Source organism: Staurois parvus, unplaced genomic scaffold (assembly GCF_062004578.1).
Source record: "Staurois parvus isolate SC_StPar_1 unplaced genomic scaffold, SC_StPar_1.0 ptg001349l, whole genome shotgun sequence".
Lineage (NCBI taxonomy): Eukaryota > Metazoa > Chordata > Amphibia > Anura > Ranidae > Staurois > Staurois parvus.
Window position 1 is genome coordinate 1968714 of NW_028319145.1, and position 27065 is coordinate 1995778.

The window sequence follows — 27065 nt, forward strand, 5'->3', positions numbered from 1 at the left end:
TTCGGCGTGTTAGTGGGCGGGCCCGGCGGCGCGGTTTATTAATGAAGGTGGTGGGCGGCGCCTCGCAGTCCGGGGGGGTTCCTCAGGTGGCAAGGTGTTAGAGGGGACTCCCTGACAAGGCCGGCAAGATGAGCTCGGGAACGCCGTACATCGGGAGCAAAATCAGCCTGATCTCCAAGGCGCAGATCCGCTATGAGGGCATCCTGTACACCATCGACACCGAGAACTCCACTGTGGCCCTGGCCAAAGGTGCAGTCGGGGGCCCCGGGCCTGGGAGAAGGAGGGGGGTGCACTGGTTGTGGATGTGCGTCACTTGGGAGGACACCAGCCTGTGCCCGATGGTTGTGCGGGTTTCCCTGCAGAGGGCTGACGTCATTCTGGGCACGGTGCTGGTGCCCGCTAGGGGGCGGGGACAGAGCTCTGTCTCCCCGGGGGAGCACTGGAGGCCATGATGGTCTTTAGTCGTTGCAGGGTAGCTGTAACCTGTGTGCAGGCACTCTGCAGATGGGGAACTACAGGTCTCAGCATGCCCAGGGGCTCTGGGTGGGTGTATGGGTATGAGGTGGAGGGTCTCGTGGTCTCACAAGGGTTGTTCATTATACTGGTGAAGTCTAGTCTCTGCCAGGTTAGGATGGAGCTCCCTTGAGACCTGGAGATGGGATTCCCCCCTGAGAAGGTGGGTTGGAGCTCCTTTGAGAGGTTGTTTTGGAGGTCCAAACCCATCTGAGTTTTGTGGTAGAACCTCCTTGAGATCTTGGATCATGGTTCCTAATTGGTAAGGTGTTGCCCAGCAAATCTTGAGGCTGTTGAAGGTTGTAACTTCCCCTTGAAATGTTGAAATGGAGGCCTGTTGGGTTCGAGTCCCTTTGAGGATTTTGGGTTGGTGTCTGCTAAAAGATCCAGAACTCCCTTGAGATTCTGGGATGGGGCTCCTAAGTGGTAATTCTCTGCCGAGCTTCAGACGGTTGAGTATTGGAGTCCCTCTAAGATGATCCCCTAGGGATCTTGAGATGGATGCTTGTTGGTTTGGTGCCCCCAGGGTTTGGTGATTCAGGGCCCTCAATCTTGGGATAGAGCCCCATTGAGATTGTTGGCTAAGGCTCTTAATCGGTAATGCATTACCTTGCAGATCTTGATATGCTGGATTGGAACCCCCCAAGAGATCCATAGCCCTCTGAATCTTGGAATGGAGATCCTAACTGGTAATCCTTAACCTTCTCTATCTTGAGATGGAGTCCCTTTGAGATCTTGACATGAGTCTCCTGTTAACTTGCCCTGCTGATCTTTAGGCTGTTGAGGTTTGGAGCCCCCCTAAAATTTTAGAATGGAGGCTGATTGTTGGTTCCCTCAAAAGATCAAAATTCCTCTAAATCTTGGGGCACAACTGCCATGAGATCTTGGGACAAAACCCTTTATTGGTATGGTTTGCTTTTCAGATTTTGATATGTTGGGATGGAGTCCCCCAGGAGATCCAGAGCCTTTTGAATCTTGGGATGGAGATCCTAATGGTTAACTTTGCTGATCTTGATGCTGCTGAGGTTTGAAGCACTTCTGATCTTGATGCTGCTGAGGTTTGAAGCACTTCTGATCTTGATGCTGCTGAGGTTTGAAGCACTTCTGAGATGTTGGGAAGGAGGTCCCTTAAGATATTGAGATCGAGCCCTGTTGGGTTGGGGTCCCCCAGGAGTTCCTGAGCCCTGTGACTCTTAGGATCGAGCCTCCTTGAGATCTTTGGACAAGGCTCTTCTTTGGTAATGTATTGCTCTGCAGATCTTGGAATGTTGGGTTATAGCCCCCACTCCCTGTAGATCCAGAGCCCTCTTAATCTTTCAACAGAGTCTCCTTGAGATCTTGGGACTGGGTTTATCATTGATATGTTGCAATGCAGATTGTGAGGCTGCTGCTGGTTGGAGCTCCCAGGAGATGTTAGGATATTAGGATGGGGGCCTGATGGGTTTTGTCACCCAAGAGAGCCAGAGCCCTAGGAGTCTTGGAATGGAATCTGCTTGAGATCTCTTGACAAGGTTCTTGAGTGGCAATCTGTTGATCTGCAAATGTTGAGACATTGGGTTGGAACAGAGCCCTCTAGATATCTTGACTGGTTTTAGAATTGGAAATGTTATGCAGATCTTGAGGTTGAGGGTTAGAGCCTCCCTTTGGGATGTTCGGTTTGAGCTACCCAGAAGATCCAGAGCACTGTGACTCTTGATTTGTGTGATGGTACTTGAGGTGTTTGGTCAAGGCCCATAATGTAGAAAGGGTTGCCCTGCAGATTGATTTGTTGGGTTGTGCTCCCCTCTCTCTGGAGATCCATATGCTCCCTTGAGATCTTGGGACAGGGCTCTTAATTGGTATTGTTGCCCTGCAGATGTTTATATGCTGGGTTGGAACCCCCCCCCCCCAAGAGATTCAGAGCCCTCAATCTTGGGATAGAGCCCCATTGAGATTGTTGGCTGAGGCTCTTAATTGGTAATGCGTTGCCTTGCAGATCTTGATATGCTGGATTGGAACCCCCCAAGAGATCAAAAGCCCTCTGAATCTTGGGATGGAGATCCTAACTGGTAATCCTGAACCTTCTCAATTTTGAGATGGAGCACCTTTGAGATCTTGACACGGGGGCTCCTAACTGGTAATTTTCCTTGCTGATCTTGACTGATGAGGTTTGGAGCCGCCCCCCTAAAATTTTAGAATTGAGGCTGGTTTTGTTGGAGCCCTCAAAAGAGCACTCTGAATCTTGACAGTCACCTAGAGATTTTGGGACAGTGCCTTTTTTATTGGTAATGTTCGCTTTTCAGATTTTGAGATGTTGGGTTTGAGCCCCCAAGGATATCCAGAGTGCTCTGTATCTTGGGGCAGACACCTTGAGATCTTGGTACAAGGATTCTTTTTGGTTAGTTCCTTTGGAATGTTGGGTTGGAGCCCCCATGAGATCTTGAGCTCTCTGAATCCTGGGGTGGAACAAGGCCTATCTTAATGGGTAATGTTGCCTTGAGATGTTAGGTTGGAGCCCCCTGAGATGTTGGGTTTGAGGCCTGTTAGGCTCAAGCTCCCCAGGAGATCCAGAGACCTCTGAATGTTGTGACAAAGCCCCCTTGATATCTTGGGACAGAGGACAGATAATTGATAATGTGTTGCACTGTGGATCTTCACTTTAGCCCTACTCTAGTATGAATATAACCCACCCCTCCATCTGATTTGTGGGTTGGCGAATATATAAAATAACTTTTAATCCCCATTTTCAGTTTACTTGAACTTGTGGTCACGTGATCATTCATCACCAGGTTCTTCTGATTCCCTTCATGGAAGGGTTCTTCAGCGCATCTACATTGTGATGCAGACATATGATCCATGATTTGGACAATTCTCCTTGGCTGACCGGCGGAGGTGTTATCTTAGGTTCTGAAAGAGATGCTGTTGAAGCCATGGGCATGAAGAGGACCGGCCAGTAAGGTTTACAAGTGGCGCAGGATTAGAATCTACATTGGCAAGCGACCTGGATTGGGGGGCGGGGGTGGCTCTATAACGGATTTCACCAAGTAGGGAAAACTTAACTCAGGATAGTTTAGAGGGGGGAGGGATGGGCAAAAATTAACTTTTTGGTGATGCTGGGCTTTAAATAGAATTTATATGCAATGTAATATCAGACTGCAAAACCTGCTTGAGGCACATAAAATAAAGGTCAGAAGATCAACTACACCTGTCAATGAATTTCTAATTTTTTTTAGAAGTGATTTAAAACTGATGCCATTGATTCAAGCTCGAGGCCTGACATGGGTCCTTAATTGGGGTGGTTTGTGGTGCCTGAAGGTAGGAAACCTAGTACTCTGGTAGAAGGTATGAAGCCTTAACTTTCCCTCACCTTTCTGGCTGGGTTAATCGGCTAAATTCGTTGTACCTTTAGCGACTGATGCTAATATGCCGCTTTATAACCTGATTTTTCACAAGCCCCGAAGGTCAATGACCACCTAGATTGGTGCTGGAGATGAGATTTGCAGATGCGGGCCCTAACCGTGCAGTTACGAGGAGCTTCTTGGGGTGTACTAAACTGTTTGGGATGCAGGCCTGGTCATTGTGTGGCACAGTAGTCTGACTTGTTAGACTGCTCTGGAAGCTGGTCAGTTGGGTCTAGGTAGGATGCCCTTGTGATAAAAGCCATAAACATCCAGGCAATTCCTTGCAAGAGGGGTTTGATAGACCAATTTGGGGCCCATATAGCTGCATCTAGGCTCTAGGGCATGAATATCCTGGCTATTTTATGTTTCCTATAGGCATGGTTGGCTGCCAGTGTGCACATTGCTATCCTCATAGCAACCAATGAGGAGCATTTCACTGATCTGGGTGCGCAGTCAACATCAGATTACCGTCTAATACTGCACAGCATTGCCTCTTGGTGGACCTGGTGTGTAGGTGTCTAAAAGCAGGGTAGCTTATAGCACCCACTCTGTTGCCCTTGGCTACAACTGACACATTTATATACCCTGACCCTTGAGGACCAGTATACGTCAGTTCTTTCCTGAAGATTTTTTTTGTCTTTACAGTACGATCCTTTGGGACCGAAGACCGTCCAACTGATCGTCCAGCGCCCCCTCGTGAAGAGGTGTATGAATATATCATCTTCAGGGGTAGTGACATCAAAGATATTACAGTGTGTGAGCCCCCTAAGGCCCAGCATGCCTTGCCCCAGGATCCAGCCATTGTCCAGGTATGTAGCAGCTACTCAATGGTCCTACATTGGATGGTTTCCTAAACTGCGTGCCAAGATTTGTGCAGCCACCAGAATTAGTGACCCTCTACTTTATACTTGGCTGTTCTTCCCTTCCTTGTGCCAGAGCATGTCCATATTCCTCAAGCAAGCTCTGACTTCTGAATGCTGTAGCCTGCCCAAGACTTGGCAAGCTGCTCCTTTCTCCTCATGTGATAGTGCATAGATCTGGTCATTTGGCGCTTAATTATTGGGAAGAAGGGGGAGCGTCCTATCATATTAAAGCTCCACTCGAGGATCAGAATTGGTGTAGTCGGCACGATCAGTGTCCCCACCGCTGGACTATAGAACACCTTGCTGCTGAGATAGGACATGTCCTGTATTTTGGAGATGTGTGCCATAGCCCAGTCAAGGACTAGGCAAGGCTGACAACAGTGCTTGGGATTTTAGTGAAACAGAGGCACTGTTGTCGGCTCACTATAGGAAGCATATAGGGCATACAATACTGACTTTTGGGCTCCAAACTGCTCCATAGTAATGTAAGATACCATTTCTGTGCTGATGAGACACAGATCTATCTCCTCCTCAGCTCACCCCATTAGTTTCCATACGTATCACCGATTTACTAACAGACATATCAGACTGGCTGTCACAGCACTTCCTAAAACTCAATCTATCCAAAACTGAGCTCATATTTCCTCCCCCACATGCCTCTTCCCCTGATTTCTCAGTCAGGATCAATAGCACCACTATCAACCCATCCCTGCATGCCAGTGTGCTAGGGGTAACCCTGGATTCTGAACTATCCTTTCAGGCCCACATCCAATCCCTGTCCAAATATGATGCCTCAACCGCCAACATCTCCAGAATACGTCCAGTTTTAACCAATGATACCACAAAGCTCCTAATTCACTCAGTTATCTCTCACTGAGACTACTGCAACTCCCTCCTCATTGGCTTACCTTTACATAGACTATCCCCCCTCTAGTCCATCATGAATACTACTGCCAGACTCCTCCACCTTACCAACTATTCAGCCATTCAGTGTCTGCTACCTCTCTTCCAATCCCTCCACTGACCTCCGCTCACTGTCCTCCACCCCTCTCTTCCAATCCCTCCACTGACCTCCGCTCAGTGTCCTCCACCCCTCTCTTCCAATCCCTCCACTGACCTCCGCTCAGTGTCCTCCACCCCTCTCTTCCAATCCCTTCACTGACCTTCGCTCAGTGTCCTCCACCCCTCTCTTCCAATCCCTTTACTTACCTCCGCTCAGTGTTTTCCACCCCTCTTCCAATCCCTTTACTGACCTCCGCTCAGTGTCCTCCACCCCTCTTCCAATCCCTCTACTGGCTTCCATTCGCCCAATGAATAAAATTCAAAATACTAACCACAACTTACAAAGCCATCCACAACTCTGCCCCCAGCTACATCACCAGCCTGGTCTCAAAATATCAACCAAACTGCTCTCGTCAATCTTCCCAAGACCTTCTGCTCTAGTTCCCATGTCCCATGCTCGCCTCCAGGACTTCACCCGAGCTTCTCCTGTTCTATGGAACTCCCTACCCCAATCTGTCCAGCTGTCTCCTAATCTCCACCTTTAGACGATCCCTAAACGCCTTTCTCTTTAAAGAAGCCTATCCTGCTTCTATCTAGTAAACTGCCATTTATTTCCTCCATCAGCTCATCCCCCCACAGCTAATACCTTTTGTATCACTCAACCCTTCCTCCTAGATTGTAAGCTCTGATGAGCCGGGCCCTCTGTCTCCTCTTGTACCAAATTGTATTGTAACTGTAATGTCTACCTTCATTTTGTAAAGCACTGCGCAAACTGTTGGCGTTCTATAAATCCTGCATAACATGGGTGGCTGATGGGTTAACCTGCCAACTTCTTTCCTAGCTGTGTACGTTATAAAATCTAGAACTGGAGCGAGCAGCCCCTTAATCCTCTGATGCCAGATATAGTCCCTGTTTATGTAACTTGTCCTCAAATTCCCGACAGTAACAAGATAATTCTAGGCTTCAGCAGCGAGACAGATAAAGCTCCGTAACAAAGCGAAGGTGGGACGTCATTGTCACCTGCAGGAAACAATAGATCTCAGCCTTGTGAGATCTGCGGGGCTCGAGGTTTTTAAGCCATGAAGACTGCCACAGTCAGGTGGTTGGGTTAGGTTCTGGGGTGTATTTGGAGGATCCGAGGCGGCTTAGGATTGTAAAATAACAAGGGCAGCCATCTTCTCCCATTGGAGAGTTATATGTTGCCCTGCATAGGGAGGAGATCATTAGGGGGACAATGTCCTGTTGAGAAATTTGTTCTTATTGGTGCAGTTGTCACCTTTTTGTATCCTGTACAGGGGCGGACCGACATTTGGAAACTCTGGCATTGCCAGAGGGTCAGTAGGGGCCCCATGAGATGCCCCTGGTACCTTTTTCATAGGCTTTTTTGAGTTTAGGCAAGGACACTGGCCCCATGAGTTGTCAGTCCGCCCCTGATCATGTACCCTTTCCATGGCTTGTGGTGAGAAGCCACCAGTGGGGTTTCGGCGCTATACTGAGTAGGTGGACAGATGTATTACCGTTTATCATCCCATACCCGGCAGCATTTTGGCATTGGAGTTCTGCAGTCCTTGGCTCAGTGAGCTGCTCCTTCTGCATGCCATCATATGCTTTCCCGTGATTTTCTGTCACTCTGCTGCTTTGGCTGCTGGGCAATGGACTTGGATAGGGAGATAAGACTGAAAGCCCACCTAAAGCAGGGGCTGATGGCAGAGCTTCTTTGCTCACTGCTCATCTTTTTAAAGAGACCCTGTTACCAGACCATTCAACAGGCTTCCCATTAGTTTGTAGTTATTTTGATTTATATCTATAAAGGTGTCCTTGTGGTGACCACCAAAAGCCACCTTAGAGTCCATCTTGAATGTGGTGACAGAAGCCCCAGCAGGCTCAGAGCAATGACCATATTCTCCCTTCACTCTTCCCAGCAGCTACAGGATATGTAGGGAGGTGAAGGAGCTGGGCCAGCACAAGCAGTAATTGCACTTTTAGAAGAAGGCTCCTTCCATGGCTTATCTGGTGAGAACCACCAATGGGGTTTCAGTTCTATGCGAATGAGTAGGTGGACGGATGTTTTGCCATTCATCATTGTGACGGGAGTGACTTTTGGGGGTGGGGGGACCGCTTGGTCAGCTCATGTCCCCCTCATTATGTTTAACCCACCCTGTGCCTGTTAAGGGGTACAGGGTGTGTATGTGAATGTCTGAGTCTTGTGTGTAGTGGGTGTTCCTTTGTCTAGGCCACATGGCTGTCCATTGTCTGTTTGCCATGTGCTACCCCCCATTGTGCTGTGTCTTCCTGTCCAGCCAACTATTATGGGATGTACTGTTTGTGTATTGGTGTGGGGGTTGGGTCAATGTCCTTTGCCGCATGGCTGCATCCCATTGTTCTATGTCTGGTTGGATGGGGAGGGGTGATGAGGTGTTTCCTGCCTATACTGTAGCCCTTCCCACTGATAGGGTGGGCTGATGATGTGTTTCCTGTTCCTGGTTGTCTTTCCCTGCCCTCTGTATAAAACATGTTTTGTGTACAATAAAAGTAGTGGGCTTTCTGTATTATGAAGAGCTGGGTATTGTCTTTTTCCTGAGGGATTTCAAGGGTGTGGTCCGTGGATGGTGTTCGTACAGGGGAAGCTGCAGTAAAACGGAATATACCCAAGTGCGGTCGGGTACCGGTTCCGTTACAATCATCTTGCATCTGACTAGCATTTTTCCTTGCAGTTCTGGAGTCCTTGGCTCAGTGAGCAGCTTTCTGCATGCCATAGTACGCTTTCCCCATGATTTTCTGTCCCTCTGCTGAGGAAATGACTTCAATAGGTAGATTGGACTGAGCCCACGTAGAGCGGAGTGCTGATGGTAGTTTCTTTGCTCACTGGTCATATCTTTTTAAAGGGATCCTGTCACTAGACCATTCATTGCAACATTCTTCCCATTAGTTTGTAGTTATTTTGATGCATTTGTATCTAGAAAGGCGTCCTTGTGACAGCCATATGCCTTCTTGGCATTATTATTTCAGGTACTTACATAGCGCTGTCAATTTACTCAGCGCTGTACATATATATTGTACATTCACATCAGTCTCTAACCCTCAAGGGGCGTACAATCTAAGGTCCCTAACCCTCAAGGGGCGTACAATCTAAGGTCTCTAACTCACATTCATACATACACATACTAGGGACAATTTAGACAGGAGCCAATTAACCTACCAGCATGTCTTTGGAATGTGGGAGGAAACCCACACAGGCACAAGGAAAACATGCAAACTCCAGGCAGGAGGTGCCGTGGTTGGCATTTAAAATTGATTCTCATGATCTCATGATAGGTGTTTTCTTGCTGCAGTAATGTGTGTTGCTCGGATTTTAATAGTCTTCCTCGCCCTTTTTTTTTTTGTAGTCGTCATTGAGCTCGGCTTCAACATCGTCCTACCAGTCATCCGTGCCTTACAGTCCGTTCCGTGGTATGCCATCGTATGGCCAGCTTGCCGCTTCCTCTCTCCTTAGCCAGCAGTATGCCGCATCCTTGGGCCTTGGTAAGTGCTTGTATTAGTAATTGCTGGGAGTCATTCATCTCAACTTATCTAGTCATGTTGGCCTGCAGGAGAAAAAAAAACATTTTAGCATATTTTGATTTGTGGTCCTAAAGTTCCATGAAGGGGACATGTTTATGAAGGTGCAGCTATCCTGGTATTGGAGTCCCTGACCTTGAAAACGTGTATAAAGTGTTCTGTCGAGTCCACATCTGTCTGCTTGTTTTGGGTCAGCTACAAAATGATGGCAGTGAAAGCTGGAAATGCTGGATTGGAATGTCTTCAATCCTTCTGTGCCCGGGGATCATGGACACCTGAATGCCCAGGTCAAGTTTAGAAATTCTTCAGTTGTCACTACCCATATCAGATTTATAGTCAGACAAAAATGTTAATTAGATTTATAAGCTATATAAACACAAATGCAAAATCTTGTATGTTACCAGGCCTTAGATGCGGTGGCTACATTGTATAGTGCAAGTATGTTCTCCAAATAAAAGAAAAATGTTGGCCTTCCCAGCTATCTTTCATGAACTACAAAACAGCGCCCCCTATACCATAGAGGCAGAGGCGGACTGACCATTTGGAAACTCGGGCACTGCCCGAGGGCCCAGGGTCAGTAGGGGGCCCCTTGAGATGCCCCTGGTACCTTTTTCATAGGCTTTTTTGAGTTTGGGCAAGGACACAGGGGCCCCATGATCCCCTATTGCCTGGGGGCCTCATGAGTTGTCAGTCTGCCCCTGCATAGAGGAGAGCAGGAGGTGTTCCTAGCATCCTGTACCACAGGGGTCTCCAAACTATGGCCCTTCAGGTGTTGAAGAACTGCAAGTCCCATGAGGCCTTGCAAGACTGACAGCCACAGGCAAAACTTGCAGAGGCATGATGGGACTTGTAGTACTTCAACAGCTGGAGGGCCATAGTTTGGAGACGCCTGCTGTACCAGGATAGCAACGCTGCTCCTCCATACAGTGAGTGAGCATAGTCGTCCTAGGACAGGACATGTTCCAGGTAGAATCGGGTGTGCTTGATCGTGTAATCTCAGCAATTTGGTTTTCAGGCATGATGGCTGCATTTTCTGATGTGAGTATTCGGCTTATATGTCTATGTGAAGTCCGTTGCGATGTTTTTAAAAAGGTTGAAATGGACGGGTTCTGACAGTCTGTTGCAGTACCTAAAGAATCTTTGCATCTGACACTTTGCGGAGTAGCTGGTGCCCATCTGAGCACTGTGGGTCCCGTGCCTCCTGTGTCCCTGAAAGTGCCAGCAGATGGAGCCAAAGTGTACAACGGGGAGCTAGGATTCTGACACTCCTGGAAGTGTCAGATGCTAAAGAATAATTAGCTGCTGTACTTCCAGAGTGAAGACTGGTCACTTCAGGTATTTTTAAAGTGTAAAAAGCAACAAGGGAAATGACTAATGTAAGATGACTTTTACTTTTGATCTAGCAGTAATCATGAATTGAGTGTTTTTAGCTCTTTTTTTGCTTATGTAAAGACACAGGAAGCACAGGTGAGAGCAGAATCTTAAAGCTGCCCTTAGTACAGTTTCCGAAAAATTTCAGCGTGCAAAACCATACCCCCCCAAAAAAAAAAATAGAAGAAACCCTGTATTGACACACAGCCACCATCTCCTGTGCTTATGGGCTCCGATCAGAGGAAGATGGTTCAATAAAGTGTGTACATCCAAATCTGATCATAGGTGGTGCAGCTCTCACGAAGCTGGGGAAGCTTGATATAGACCATAGTAGAGAGTAAAAGAAAAGAGCGAACCGACCTTGTGCATTACCTCAGTAAACAGTTAATGAATTTATTAGGAAATGACTCACAGGAGTAGCCGTAAAAAAGGCATATAATATCCATAGCCAACACAGGGTTAACAGTCATGTGCAGGTTCCATCCAGAAGGGAGTGAAACTCTTGGTCAAGCTAACGCGTTAAGAAGGGTGATCCCTTCATCAGAGCTGGATTTTAGATCGGACTCGACCAGGGGCGGACTGACCATTTGGAAACTCGGGCGCTCATTCAGAAACTCGGGTCAGTAAGGGGCCCCATGAGATGCCCCTGGTACCTTTTTCATAGGCTTTTTTGAGTTTGGGCAAGTACACAGGGGCCCCATGATCCCCTAATGCCCGGGGGCCCCATGAGTTGTCAGTCCGCCCCTGGACTTGACCATTAGGATTCAGTTCACATTGATAGGAGGTATTCAGCCACTAAGTCAGTATTACTGTCAGTTTTACTGACATGCCTCCTATCAATGTCAACTGAACCCTAATAGTCGAGTCCGATCTAAAATCCAGCTCTGATGAAGAAGGGATCACCCTCCTAAACGCGTTAGCTTGACCAAGAGTTTCTCTTCCGGATGCAACTCATCATGTGACTGTTAACCCTGTGTTGGCTATGGATATTATATGCCTTTTTTTACTGCTACTCCTGTGAGTATAATTTATTAATAAATTCATTAACTGTTTACTGAGGTAATGTGCAAGGTTGGTACGCTCTTTTTTTTTTTTTTTCTTACTGTACTACACCCTGTATTGTTGGACTGAACGGTCCTGGCTCCGGGAAGAGGATCAATTTATGCTGGTTAGTACAAGCATCCTGACTTCAAAGCTGCTAACTGGGGGAAACACTTCTTGTACCCCAGCCAGTCTACTTCTGCTAAGAAGCCTGCTTGGCTTTTCTCAGCATTGCAGCTCTTTAATAGAGAAGTATGTTGTTGGTTTTTTTTTTTTTTTTTTTTTTTTCTTTTCAATCATACTTACCTAGGTGGATGCAGCATCGATCCTATACTGCATCTGTTCCCTGCCGGCTCTAAGGGTGAGAACTCTGATCAGACATCAATGATCGTTCAGTTCTCACTGCCGCTCTGAGCAGAGAGAAGTGACTCGGTCTCCGGCTCTCTGCTCTGTCCCTCCAGTTCTCACTGGAGCACTGGGCTGTGGAAGGGGAGGGAGCAGCTGGATCAGACTCTCTGCAGCTCGCTGCCAGTCTAGGTTCCTTGTTGGATCCTGACCATATGGTTGCGATCTTTCCCCAGCCTGAACAGATGGAGTGACAGTCAGCAGTGGACTTCAGCCTGCTGTTGGCTGAAAACCAGTCACAGGAGTGGAGATCCTTCTGTGATCCACAGAAGTACAGCCAGACCAGCTACGGCTGTACATCCCCTTTGAATCCAACCTCCGTTCTTTCACACTAGTCTGTCGTACTGGTACATTAACAGCTGTCATAGTATATAGGTGTCTGAGCCCACAAGCTGTAGATGAAGCATAAATATGTGCATTCTTCACTTACAGAACATGGTGTGGTCAGCTTTAACATTCAAAGCTTTGTAGGGAACCTAATTTAGATGAATGAATACGTAAAATTGTATCTGCAGCACGTGTACTGAATGCTGAGTCAGAGATCAGTTGGAGGGGTTTCCAAATACCAGCTATCGTTTTTCCTGTGTAAGCTTGAGCATGAAATGGACAATTCTGGATGTCCACCTCCCTCATATGATTTTGAAACTTGAAGCCCATTCTGTGTTAATGACTTGTTGATTAATGTTTTGCCCTGTCCATGCAGAGAAGCTGGTAAGTCCTTCGGCCTCAGCCGCGGAATCCAGCTCCTCATCTTCCCCATCTCCGCAGCCTGCCCTGCCGGATCCCGACATACTGGCGGAGCCACCGCACCTCGCCGCAAAGGGTAACATGGCCGATGTGTCATTTGTAACGCTCTGCATGCTTTTGTGATCTTTCCTTTAGGCCTTGCATGCATAGACTAGTTGAATGTTTAATGTTGTCCAGTCATACTTTGACAGTTTGCAGATTCTGATCAATTGGGAAACAAGTGAAGTTGTGCCATACTGGACTAATCTTGTCTTTATGTAGTTTTCCTGGTCTCTGCGCTTCTAGAATCTTTACTATTTTCCACAATTTTAGTCCGTAGCCTTCTGTTGCAGAAATGCTCCCACCTAAGCCACTTTATACTGTTCTGTCCTCTGAGCCATCGCCAAAATACCCAGTGTCAGTCATTTAGGGAAGTGGTCAAGTCACTCCTCCATGTGGTGGTGCTTGGGGTTAGCAAATGGGCTTCTCCGTACTTGGGAGCACCGGGTGTTTTGCAATGGTGGCCATTGGAGTGTCATGGAAGGGCTGGAGAGATGACTAGCTCAGGAGGTGGACTATACACACTTCTGCCCTAAATGTCATGGTCAGCTGGCCTAAATGGGAGTCTCAAGAAGGCTATAGATGTTAAAACGTAAGTTTAGTCAACCTACCCTGATTCAATTCTAAGTCTGTTTAACCCATGCTGTGTGCAATTACATATACGTCTTCTATTCTCATCTTCTGCACATTAGAAGTGTGGTAGTGTAGTCGCTTGCTTAATGTAGGGTTTCATTACCCACCTCTAGCTTAGACTGTCCACGCAAATATTTACAACGCTGGTTGACTGGATTAGAGCCAGACATTTTGTATTATGCAGTTGTTTCCAAAAGTAGAGCACATTTGGGTAGATGAACTAATTTCAAAGAGGGGTTACATATGAAGCCATTAGGGCTAAGTGGAAAGTGGGGCTAGTATGCCCAGCCAAAACTTTGGTTTTGGATAGTGGGTGAAGGATTAGAAAACCAATCAGGTTTCCACTATTACCCTAGGCTTCACCCACTATTTCCCTGAACTTTCTTAGAACTATTTCATAGGAAGTCACGGAAAATCTCCCAACCAGAAGCTGATTTTTTTGGTAGTGGGGAAGGCTGCAACCGCATTCGGCTTTTTGCATGCTCCCAGTTTCAGATTTTCTCTTGCATGCTATCCGTGAGGTGAAACCGCCAACCCCTTCCCCAGTCTGTGTGAAAAAAGGAAAACTACAGTTGGAGTCCAGGATGGATAACACTGGTTTCAACATTCTCTTGGAGCTTGTCACAACAGATTTGTTTAATAAAATCTTCAAAAGATTTTATTGAGTTTTTCCAACAATGCTGTCTGATTCCTATAGTGTTAGTAATTGAATTCTAATGTCTGAAACCCACTGTACTGGGTTGGCCCAATATAGCATTTTCATTCTTTCATATGTCATTTTTTCACATTTGCTGTTCAATAAACCAAGTTACGATTTGTCAATGTGATTCTTCAAGGCTAGTGAACTTTGATTGTATCATTATTGCCTAAATGATAAATTCCTACCACAAATTCAGTAGAATCAATGGCTTAATGGCCTGGTGACTCCATAAATTTGGGTTTCCAACCTACGGAATACCCACCCTACCACAGGCCTTTATTCTGAGATTCCAACCTACGGAATACCCACCCTACCACAGGCCTTTATTCTGAGATTCCAACCTATGTAATAACCACCCTACCACAGGCCTTTATTCTGAGATTCCAACCTATGGAATACCCACCCTACCACAGGCCTTTATTCTGAGATTCCAACCTATGGAATACCCACCCTACCACAGGCCTTTATTCTGAGATTCCAACCTATGGAATACCCACCCTACCACAGGCCTTTATTCTGAGATTCCAACCTACGGAATACCCACCCTACCACAGGCCTTTATTCTGAGATTCCAACCTACAGAATACCCACCCTTCCAGACCTTTCTTTATTCTGATGCAGAGTGGGTTCAAAGCTCTTGAATAGTTGATCTTTACAGAGTTTCAAATGATTTGAAATTTCATTTTAGGATCAGCAATGGGTGAAGTCATTTCATGTTCTTCAGTCCTTCAGGGACAGAAAGTTCTCCTCTATAGTTTATAGCTCTGTTCTGTCACCATGTTTTCGGGGGTTCCCGTTCTTGCTCTGTCCAGAATATAAATTGAACAGGGAAAGTTGATACCCCAGAGATGCCATAGCAGATCAGGGTACGATCAGATCATGATTGGCAAGATAGGTTCACCCTCCTGTGATATACTACTTCTGATATGGAGGAGCGCTTTACAAAACCCTCTGCCTTACTGCAGTGCAGAAGTAACTTGCACTAAATTTTATAGTTTGATCTACAAAAGCTTTTGTTGGACTGGATCTGTGGAAAATCCAAATAAATTTGACTAAATCTTGCTTTGTGCCTAACAATTTGTTTATTGAAACCTCTATGGTTGTGGATGGCCAACTTTGACTAGCTCCTTAGATCACAACCTGCCTACAGGTTCACCTATCAAGTTTCTACTAAAAATCTGTAAATCTGTGGATGCTGAACCTTTAAAATGATTAGCTATAAAAGTAGTTTTAGCTGTAGCGATGTCATTGTGATGTCTGGTGGAACAATAGTCGTCATTGCAATGTTCTGTATTCATCTCGCTTGCTTGTGTAGATAAATGTTAGATGTTGAAGTCTGTACAAAGCATAACGCTAACCTCTGATTGTAGCTTATAAGGCTGGTCTTGTTGATGGAACAGTGCCACCTGACATACTAGATTCTTAGTGTATCTAAAGCCAAATTGTTGATTTTAGGTAGTGAAGGTTTGTCAACCTTGACCGGTTTTATTGAAGTCTGTGTGCACACTGTGGACATCCACAGTCTGTTTGCCCTGCTATCCAATGTCGCCAAGACTAAGCGAGGGAAAATCCAAATTTTAAGTTTACAGAACAGAAAATTGGGAACTCTTACAATGTGGACACTTAAACGTGGCAACGAAGACCTTTTCCCTCCCTTTGGAGTGTTTTATTTTTTTTTTCCCTGTTGTACCTTTGGAGCAGAAGTGAAGCGAGAACTCCCCAATAGGGCACGGCTTTAAAGCACAGTGGGCTTTTAACACTTCCCTAGCTATCCAAAACTACAAATCCTGGCTTTAAATACTCTAGGCTTGTATGGGCTTGCTAATGAGATTGTCCTGGGACCATCAACTTCTTTGAGGGACGCTTATCGGGGGAATTTTCTGACTAGTCAAATTCCCCAAGGCTGTAAGTCGCCTAATCGTCTGTATTCAGCACATATCCCTTACGTAGCTTATGTCCTTTAAAGGACAGCAAAACAATTGGCCTTCAAAGGTTACCCACCTGAGTGTAGTCAATCAAGTCCAACATGGCCACTCTGCTTGGAACGACACAAACTTTCAACAGACCATCTCCACCAGGTGCTCTTCTGCACATGAGCACCATGGACCGGCTCATTCCTATGGGGAGAACTGTGCTCTGAAGGCCGCCAAGAGTTTAGATCCCGATAGGATTGAATGTTGCTACAATGCACATGGGCAGAAACAGGACCTGACGGATGATTTCTGTAGTGTTATATGGCTGCAACCAGTGAAGATTCTGGAGGCCAAGGTGTTGGATTGAATGGGCTGTACTTGGGGGTGAGGCAGTCTTTAAAGGACAATTGTTGCAGAAGTACTTTTGTCCTTCAAGATGGCTTGGCTGTATGAAGTGTAGATAACAAATAGAAGCCAGCTAGATTTCATTGGATTCTTCTGCAGGTTGGGAACAGATTTTGGTAGTCTAACTTAGAGCAGCTGTTCTAATGGCAATGCAGCATATGTTGTAGCTACATGTGCAAAGTAGGTTTCACCAAGTTGGACTAACCAACTTATTTCCATCTAATATTTTGTCTACATTAATCGTTCACGTGTTTTATGATATGAAAGCAAGAATTTGTGACTATCATGAAGTGTCAGTCTGTGGGGAGAAACCTTGCTGTAAATGGCAGTTGCCTCAACATGTGCACAGCCTCAGAAGCACATATAATAAAAAGCATATGCTGCTTTGACTTCTATGATAAAGATTTTGCCTTTGCATAGGAAGGAATTGATTGTCACCAGGTGCTCTTGAAATGCTCTCCTACCCCTCAAACCTACATGGTGAATGGGGCCACCTGTCACTGTGAGGTGCCTGTTATTTACATTATAGCAGGTCTAAACCCATCCACAAAATCTCATAACCTTTAACAAATTTAGAGTTTTTTTTTAAATAAACTTATCTGGCATGGTGGTCCTTGTTCAGGCACTTCCAGGAGCTTGTGTTGTCACCCTCACATGTCTCTGGAGACTACCACTTGCTGGGCTAACATTGCCCAGCCATGGTCCACCTTTGCCACCATTAGAAATCCAATGATATGCAGACAGCATTGGAGGGGAGAAAGTAAAAACTGCATTTAATAGACCGGGTAGTTATCCATTGTCACCTAGTTGGGGTTTGGATCTGTATCTAAAACCAAATCACTGAGTTTTATTCCCTGTTCTATTGGGGAAATGACTCCATGTACCAAAGGCACAGGTGTCCCCATTGGAGATTTTTCACTTTATCCTACCAGAAGTTTCCCATCTCTTCTGTTCCATTGACAGTGGACACGGTAAACCTCCTCAGTGTGGGTTTAGACTGCAACAAAAACCTGTCAACCCTTCCACATGCTATCAAAAACCGATTTGGCTTTAGATGTAAGTGGCACATTATACATTATATACTATGTTTGTTTATGCATTGATTTAATTTAAAGTAGACCCATTGATGGCACAACAGCTTTTATAACCTGAGCACACTGCAGATAACTGTGGCCTGAACTGCATGCTGTAGATGGATCTAATCTACCTACACTGCAAATTTTTGTTCAAATGCAGAAAAGGTAATGCAACTTGAGTAATTGTATTCGTTCTATTTACCGGCAGTATGCCCTGCAGAGGTTTCCAGTATGGACCACGGCCTAATTGCAGTTTATTGTAATGGCTCTGGCTGTTGCCCTTGGAGAGCCAAGTGAGAGATGCCCATTACCCCTTCCTCCTGCCCTTACTGGGGGGCACATGAAGTGTTTCCTCATAAACCTCCACTACACTCCAACTCTGGGCCCCAGTATTTGAAAGGTTTATAGTTCTCGGTATGTTTACCTCTCCTGCGTAATTTTATGGTGTACTTCAAAAGGCTTAGACTCCTTTTGGCATTGCTGGGTATTTCTAGCTCACTGCCAGTATCCATTCTGCTGGTATGACCAGCGCAAGTGTCGTTTCCTTGCCCACTTACAATTGCCATCCTCAAAATATAGCTTCTGACTAAGCTTTGGTAAATGACTAAACGTGGTGGAGACATGCCATCAGAAATGGTGTCCGACATGCAGGCTGTGAAAATTGGGCCCAGAGTTGAACTTGACTATGGAGGCAACTCGACTAGTTGACTATTGGGGCACTTCAAAGAGCCTCTAGTGTAATCAGGAGCAGGCTATGGTTTTAACATGATCTTTTGGCCACTGAATATAGCACCTTTCCTGCTGTATAGCAGATATAGTGACAGTAGTAAGGCTGTGCCCCCCTCATAATAGATTTTAGATGGTTTCCTGGTCCAGAGTGTCAACTTGCCATGTGGTCATACATCTTTAAGATGTGCTATTTACACATCATAGAAATCCATAGGTCCTCATGCACACTGGACGGTTTTACAGCGGCTGTTTTTGGCTTTTAGTGGTTTTTTTTCTACAGCCAGTTAACTCCCCAGCATGTTATCCTATGTGCCCATGCACATAGACCTGTAATCAACGTTTTTTGGCTGGAAAAACCCCCCAGAACTAGTGGTTTTTTAGAGGAGTTTTTCAGCTATAAAAACGCTCTAATGCTGAAACGCAGCAAACTGGCGGTTTTTGCAATTTTTTTTTTTTGGCATAAGTTTCTTTTGTCAAAACTCAAAGCAGCTAAACTCTAAAGCAAAAATGCTGAAAAACTCACGTTTTTTTTTTTAACATGACTTTATACAGCTAACATAACCAGCGTTAAAACATCCCGTGTGCATGGAGCCTAAAGGTTGCTTTCCTAAAACTGCATTCAACCTGTCGCCAGTTGCTTGGCAATATTGGTAGTGAACTTTTTCTTTAAAGCGGAACTAAACACTCTCCTTTTCAGCCAAGGAAGCTGCCATCTTGGCCTTTAATCTGCAACTGCTATGGTACTGCACATGTGAGCCCAGCCATTTGATGGTTTGGTTGAAAGCTCAAGCAAATGTGAATGACTAATTTTTTTTTAAACTATTAAATTGATGGGTTTAGTTCCCCTTTAATGGCAGTGTTTCTGTGCTGCTTGATGGGTCTGTTTTATAAAAATTTGTTGCCTGGTGCATCCAGTTCAGCAGCCTAAACGACTTCTCTTTTATAGGAGGTGGCTTCCCATCTGTCCCAGTACGGAAGAGTCCAATGGTGGAACAAGCAGTTCAGACTGGTCCAGTGGAGAATCTGGCACAGAAGAAGGTGCAGCCGCCCAAAGGACCCCCTATAAGCCAGCGTGGGAACAGACCAGGCCAGGCACCAGCACCACCTGCACAGATTAATGGTAATGGAGAAGGCTTTGCCACGGTTTATGGGAAGGTGCTGTGATATCTTGCCACTGAAATGCTTTGCCAGATACTGAGGTCTTTTAGCTAGGGAGAACATTGACAACTCTTGTGTGGCTATCTGCTGTAACTTGTCCTTTCCTGATTTAGTGGATCTAAACTCAAAGCTTGGGTATGCTTCAGAAAAAGTTGGTTGTCCTAGAGTGTAAAACGTTCCATTCATCCAGAAACCGCAGGTTGTGGTCCAGCCTCCGTGTTATGAGTCAGTGGCAGTGCGCTGGACTCCATCAGCAGACTTCATTGGGTGACCCAGAGCACCATGGTGCCTTTTTGTTAACCTTCAACCTGCTGTACCCATTTTCTGAAGCCAACAAAGGCTTGAGTTGGGTCTACTGGAAAGGGTCCTAAACCATATTATAGCTTAGGCCCTGTTCATACATGCTCTTATTTGACCAACTGCAAAATGCATGACTAAATCTGCTTTTGCAGTCGTCGGCCCTCTTTCATATCTCTGCATTTCTAAATTGACTATACTGCCACTAACACTTGCAACAAATGGTAGTTGTGTGCAGATCTCAGCTATATTTAAGTTCCTTCTACCTCTTTCAGTACCAGCTCCTGCCACACAGGTACAGAATACAGTGAATGACGAGAACAGACGACCCCCCAGACGGAGATCAGGTAATTTTAAAGGTAGTGAGGTTATGTAACGGTAGTGGGGGTCAGCAAGGTTTACGTACTGGTGGGGTCACAAAAGGTTCACCTCTACTGATGAACTGAGAAATAATGGCCACCTAGAAGAGATACACTTGAGTTCTATTAAACATTTGATCTTTAGGTTACATTTTGTAAGGTTTTTTTTGAGCACTGACAGACCATTGGTGTACTTGAACGGATTTGGTACAAAGATGGTCAACAGAATTTAGTGAATTCCATACATCATTCTTAAATTTTTCAAGACTTAGCTACTCATTCATAGCGAACAAGTATTTACAGGTGAAACTCAAAAATATAGAATATCGTGAAAGTTCATTTATTTCAGTAATGCAACTTAAAAGGTGAAACTAATATATGAGATACTCATTACATGCAAAGCAAGATAGTTCAAGCCGTGATTTGTCATAATTATGCTGATTATGGCTTACAGCTCATGAAAACCCCAAATCCACAATCTCAGAAAATGAGAATATTGTGATAAGTTGCAATATTCTCGGCTCAAAGTGTCCCACTCTAATCAGCTAATTAAGCCATAACACCTGCAAAGGGTTCCTGAGCCTTTAAATGGTCTGTCTGGTTCAGTAGCAATCACAATCATGGGAAAGACTGCTGACCTGACAGTTGTGCAGAAAACCATCATTGACACCCTACATAAGGAGGGAAAGACTCAAAAGGTAATTGCAAAAGAAGTTGGATGTTCCCAAAGTGCTGTATCAAAGCACATTAATAGAAAGTTATGTGGAAGAAAAAGGTGCACAAGCAGCAGGGATGACCGCAGCCTGGAGAGGATAGTCAGGAAAAGGCCATTCAAAAGTGTTGGGGACTTTCACAAGGAGTGGACTGAGGCTGGAGTCAGTGCATCAAGAGCCACCACACAGACGGATCCTGGACATGGGCTTCAAATGTCGTATTCCTCCTGTCAAGCTGCTCCTGAGCAACAAATGTCAGAAGCGTCTTACCTGAGTTAAAGAAAAACAGACCTAGTCTGTTGCTCAGTGGTCCAAAGTCCTCTTTTCTGATGAGAGCAACTTTTGCATCTCATTTGGAAACCAAGGATCCTGAGTATGGAGGAAGAATGGAGAGGCACACACTGCAAGATGCTTGAAGTCCAGTGCGAAGTTTCCACAGTCTGTGGTATTTGGGGAGCCATGTCATCTGCTGGTGTTTGTCCACTGTGCTTCATTAAGTCCAGGGTCAACGCAGCCGTCTACCAGGAGATTTTGGTGCACGTCATGCTTCCTTCCGCAGACTAGCTTTATGGGGATGCTGACTTCATTTTCCAGCAGGACTTGGCACCTGCCCACACTGCCAAAAGCACCAAAACCTGGTTCAATGACCGTGGGATTACTGTGCTTGATTGGCCAGCCAACTTCTCTCACCTGAACCGCATAGAGAATCTATGGGGCATTGCCAAGAGAAAGGTGAGACTGAACAATGCAGAAGAGCTGAAGGCCGCTATTGAAGCATCCTGGTCTTCCATAACACCTCAGCACTGCCACAGGCTGGCTTCCATGCCACGCCGCATTGAGGCAGTAATTGCTGCAAAAGGGGCCCAAGCCAAGTACTGAGTACATATGCAGCTTCTACTTTTCAGAGGTCCGATATTCTATGTACAATCCGTGTTTTATTGATTGCATGTAATCTAATTTTCTGAGATTGGATTTGGGGTTTTCATGAGCTGTAAGCCATAATCATCACAATTATGACAAATCACGGCTTGAACTATCTTGCTTTGCATGTAATTAGTCTCTCATATATTTCACCTTTTAAGTTGCATTACTGAAATAAATGAACTTTTGCACCATATTCAAATTTTTCGAGTTTCACCTGTATGTAGCACTGGCCTAGTTGCATTCGGATTGCACTTGTATGGGTTGACCTCCCTAAATCAAACTTGTGATTTGCCCATTAGTGGGAGGTGTCCCCGTTGGCAAATGATTCCTATTGCTTTCTGTAGTCATTGGATGGCTAAGTTTAGGGAACTTCCTAATGTGATAAGGCAGGAAAAACATGGCAAGGCTTTTGGTCATTACCCATCCTATACAGAAATAAATATATATATATATATATATATATATATATATATATATATATATATATATATATATATATATATATATATATATTATACTGCAAAACAGACCTCAACTGAGGTCTTGCTGGAGTTTGGCTATGCATTATGGAAGGGTGGTTAGGAGTTTGGCTATGCATTATGGAAGGATGGTTAGGAGTTTGGGTTTGCCTTATGGAAGGATGGTTAGGAGTTTGGCTATGCATTATGGAAGGGTGGTTAGGAGTTTGGGTTTGCCTTATGGAAGGATGGTTAGGAGTTTGGCTATGCATTATGGAAGGGTGGTTAGGAGTTTGGCTATGCATTATGGAAGGGTGGTTAGGAGTTTGGGTTTGGCTTATGGAAGGATGGTTAGGAGTTTGGCTATGCCTTATGGAAGGGTGGTTAGGAGTCTTAGACAGTCTACAGTAAAGTATTTGTGGTGTTGGGTTACATGAGCAAGTGAATGAAGACTGGCTTCTGTGCCGATACATTACTGCTACAGGCCATATGATCTACTGCTGGTCTTGGGTCACTTCACTTGGAAGCTGAGCACCTTGTAATCTGCTTGATGCAGACAGGTAAATAGTTTATTCCAACGTCTACACACTCATTTCCATGGTTAATGCAGACCTAAACTTTTGACTTCCAAAGAGCAGTGGTGACAACCATTGTTGGCCTATTGACTTGTATCTAATAAGCCCAGAAACCTGTGTCCTAGCCTGAAAAGAAGTTGGCTGCTCTTAATATGGACAAGTAATCAAGCTGTAATCCTGTTTTCGCCATGCCTTTACACAGGTAACAGACGGACAAGGAACCGTTCTCGGGGTCAGAACCGCCCAACGACTGTCAAGGAGAACACAATCAAATTTGATGGAGATTTTGATTTTGAGAGCGCGAATGCTCAATTTAACCGCGAGGAACTGGACAAAGAATTCAAAGACAAGCTTAACTTCAGAGGTAATTCTTTATTTTTTTCACGCTCCCTCTTTCTAAATAAGAATCTGTACTTAAATACTCATCTTTACAGATGACAAGCCGGAGAAGGAAGGGGATGAGAAGGGAGATTCTGGTGTGGAGACCCAAAATAGTGATGGAAACCCTGAGGAGGACCCTTTGGGGCCCAATATTTACTATGACCGGTCAAAGTCATTCTTCGATAACATTTCCTCAGAGATGAAATCCAGGTAGGATTTAAAGTGGTGTCTTTTACTGTGGAAAACAGTTGCCCATGGCCACCTTCAGATTCTTGTGTAGTACTGCAACAAAAATCTGAGTGCCTTAATGCCATGAGAGCAGCCATTGCTGGTACAAAACTTGACAGACTGGGGAGATTTACTAAAACTGGTGCACTCAGAATCTTGTGCAGCTGTGCATGGTAACCAGTCAGCTTCTATCTTCATATTTAATGTGGTTCTAAAGGGTCAAGGGTATTTTACCTTCATGCATTCTATCAGCACTGTCCAAACAGAGGCCCGGGGTTCTGCATCTTCCTAGGTCAGAAAGAAAACTCCTGAAAGTTTTAACCAGTGCTCTGTTGAAGTCACAAGGCTGCTCTAACTGCTGACAAGTTATTTAGCAGTTTATATTTACTAAAATAATTGCACTTCCATGTTCTGTGTACTGTGTGAGACCAGATATAGTGAATGCAGTGTCCGGGGAGAGCGGATATAATGAATGCAGGGTCCGGGGAGTCTGGATATAGTGAATGCGGGGTCCGGGGAGTCTGGATGTAGGGAATGCGGGGTCCGTGGGAGACCGGATGTAGGGAATACGGGGTCCGTGGGAGACCGGATGTAGGGAATGCGGGGTCCGTGGGAGACCGGATGTAGGGAATGCGGGGTCCGTGGGAGACCGGATGTAGGGAATGCGGGGTCCGTGGGAGACCGGATGTAGGGAATGCGGGGGGGTCCGTGGGAGACCGGATGTAGGGAATGCGGGGGGGTCCGTGGGAGACCGGATGTAGGGAATGCGGGGGGGTCCGTGGGAGACCGGATGTAGGGAATGCGGGGGGGTCCGTGGGAGACCGGATGTAGGGAATGCGGGGGGGTCCGTGGGAGACCGGATGTAGGGAATGCGGGGGGGTCCGTGGGAGACCGGATGTAGGGAATGCGGGGGGGTCCGTGGGAGACCGGATGTAGGGAATGCGGGGGGGTCCGTGGGAGACCGGATGTAGGGAATGCGGGGGGGTCCGTGGGAGACCGGAGGTAGGGAATGCGGGGGGGGTCCGTGGGAGACCGGAGGTAGGGAATGCGGGGGGGGTCCGTGGGAGACCGGATGTAGGGAATGCGGGGGGGGTCCGTGGGAGACCGGATGTAGGGAATGCGGGGGGGGTCCGTGGGAGACCGGATGTAGGGAATGCGGGGGGGGTCCGTGGGAGACCGGATGTAGGGAATGCGGGGGGGGTCCGTGGGAGACCGGATGTAGGGAATGCGGGGGGGGTCCGTGGGAGACCGGATGTAGGGAATGCGGGGGGGGTCCGTGGGAGACCGGATGTAGGGAATGCGGGGGGGGGTCCGTGGGAGACCGGATGTAGGGAATGCGGGGGGGGTCCGTGGGAGACCGGATGTAGGGAATGTGCGGGGGGGGTCCGTGGGAGACCGGATGTAGGGAATGCGGGGGGGGTCCGTGGGAGACCGGATGTAGGGAATGCGGGGGGGTCCGTGGGAGACCGGATGTAGGGAATGCGGGGGGGGTCCGTGGGAGACCGGATGTAGGGAATGCGGGGTCAGGGGTTTAGTAACACTTTAAGCTGCACTAATTTTATGTGGAAGTGTTGTTTTCTTGAAAGTTTAATTATCAGTGGTGATTCCTTCCAGACGAACTACATGGGCAGAGGAGAAAAAGCTGAACACTGAAACCTTTGGGGTCTCCGGAAGATTCCGTAGAGGACGCAGTTTCCGTGGAGGCTTCAGAGGAGGTAGGGGTGGTGCAGTTCCTCGAAGAACCCAGGCAACGCAGAGGGCTGGCACTGGGAGAGTGTGAAGACCTCTGCAACCACAATGGACAGAAAAGGGGGTTCTCACGTCCCTGACCGACCTGTCTTCCATAAGTTTTCTTCCCTGACGCATTGTAGCAGTCCTGTAACCCTGCACCAGGCAGGCTTGAATCCTGCCATTGCTTTTCATCCATGTAACACTGTATAAGCCACAGAGCCGACTTGACACAAGAATTTGTGCATATAGGAGGAATGATCAATGCTGAGACTATGGGGGGGGGGGGGGGTGGTATGTGGCACTTTAGTTATGGTGAGCAATTATGTTTTGTGCCCAATTGAGACGGAATCTCCTTTTAGCAATCACTTTTTTTGTTTTGGAAGGATTCATTCTCCTTCCTAGTGAGGGAGTTTTACTGCCCTTTGATCTGCACTCAGATGAGTGATATGCTCACCATTAAACACTACTTTTTTTAGGTGTGGGGGGGCCATCCAAGCTTTTGACATGAGGAAATTGTAAATTGTACCAAAGCATTATGGGTAGCGGGCACTTAATTTAACCCCTCATTTTTGATTTTCAAAGCACTTAGTACCGAGGTTACAGTGCAGCCAGGTAAAGGTGTCTTGTATGCAGTAATATTGGAGATCTGTCAGGATAGAAGTATGGCAGCTACCACTGTGGGACTTGATAAAGGTGCATAAGGGGTTGTGTTCTGATCTATTTGTCACTTTAATTTGTGACCTGGAGCAAGCATTTGCATATTGGGTATACAGATGTGTACATGCTGTGCAAGCAATAAGGAGAAGGTGGCACCTTCAAAAGCAAGTTGGCAGTGAAAGTTCCTATGTACTACCCTGAATGGTTCTTAACTGCCATACGTTACACCAGTGTGGAACAGTCACATACAGTGCAGGCAGGTGTATCCGCTAGTGCTTAAAGCTGATTGGGTGATCATGGCTTACAAAACAGGCCAACACAACTGCCAAGCTGTACGCATGTGACTCGTATGAACCCAACAAGCAGTGTGGCTTTCCCAGCTAGAGCATGCCTATTCAGCAGTTCTCTAGAATCAAATGCCACAATGTTAATTGCATGAGGTGGGTCTGCTTTTTTCTTTTGTTTTTGCATTAAGCATTACCTAGTATTGTCAAGTTTCTCCGTAAATGACAATTTTTAAGTTATAAGTTTATGAAAAGTTAAGTTAAGAAGTGTCTTTATTTTTGTAGAATCCTGGTGCTGAGAACCAGTAGCCCATGGGGATTTGATCTCAATTGTAATCTACAAATAAAAGACTACCATTTAACATGCTGTGTTCTTCTTTTTTTTTTTTTTTTTTTTCATCTGGAGGTCATTTTGCACTGAATTTAATTTTTGTATTAAAAGGAAAGTACAATGGGTATCAAAGAATCACCCACTTTTTTTTTTTTTTTCTTTTTCTTTTTGTCTGTGTTTGTATTTGTGTTTTTTTCCAAGCTGTATTTACTGAGTGCAGCCTATAGCCGGGTGAGAGTGCAGCCTATAGCCGGGTGAGAGTGCAGCCTATAGCCGGGTGAGAGTGCAGCCTATAGCCGGGTGAGAGTGCAGCCTATAGCCGGGTGAGAGTGCAGCCTATAGCCGGGTGAGAGTGCAGCCTATAGCCGGGTGAGAGTGCAGCCTATAGCCGGGTGAGAGTGCAGCCTATAGCCGGGTGAAAACACAAACATGTCAGAAGAGAAGTCTAGAACAGGATCACCCACTCCTACAAACAATGACTTGTAAACTCAATTGGGTGTAACTAATCACCTTCTCAATAGCACACAAAGCCACTTGACATTCCGCTGCGGACAAGCTTTCCTGGAGCATTTCAATCCCTAATGGTGCAACTCA

At 46.0% G+C, this 27065-nt stretch overlaps 1 protein-coding gene across 3 annotated transcripts; it reads left to right on the plus strand.

The window, feature by feature from the left end:
* LSM14B (LSM family member 14B) lies at positions 1 to 26502 on the plus strand. Of its 3 annotated transcripts, XM_089661510.1 has the most exons (9): positions 6 to 249; positions 4539 to 4702; positions 9145 to 9280; positions 12837 to 12956; positions 19322 to 19495; positions 20106 to 20177; positions 23062 to 23223; positions 23294 to 23450; positions 25083 to 26502. In XM_089661510.1, the coding sequence occupies exons 1-9, from the start codon at positions 129 to 131 to the stop codon at positions 25246 to 25248; spliced, it is 1272 nt and encodes a 423-aa protein (XP_089517636.1). In that variant the 5' UTR covers positions 6 to 128; the 3' UTR covers positions 25249 to 26502. The 3 variants fall into 3 exon arrangements, with proteins under 3 accessions (XP_089517637.1, XP_089517638.1, XP_089517636.1); XM_089661511.1 differs by lacking the exon at positions 20106 to 20177 and having other exon boundaries at positions 1 to 249; XM_089661512.1 differs by lacking the exon at positions 12837 to 12956 and having other exon boundaries at positions 2 to 249.
* The last annotated feature ends 563 nt before the right edge of the window (positions 26503 to 27065 follow it).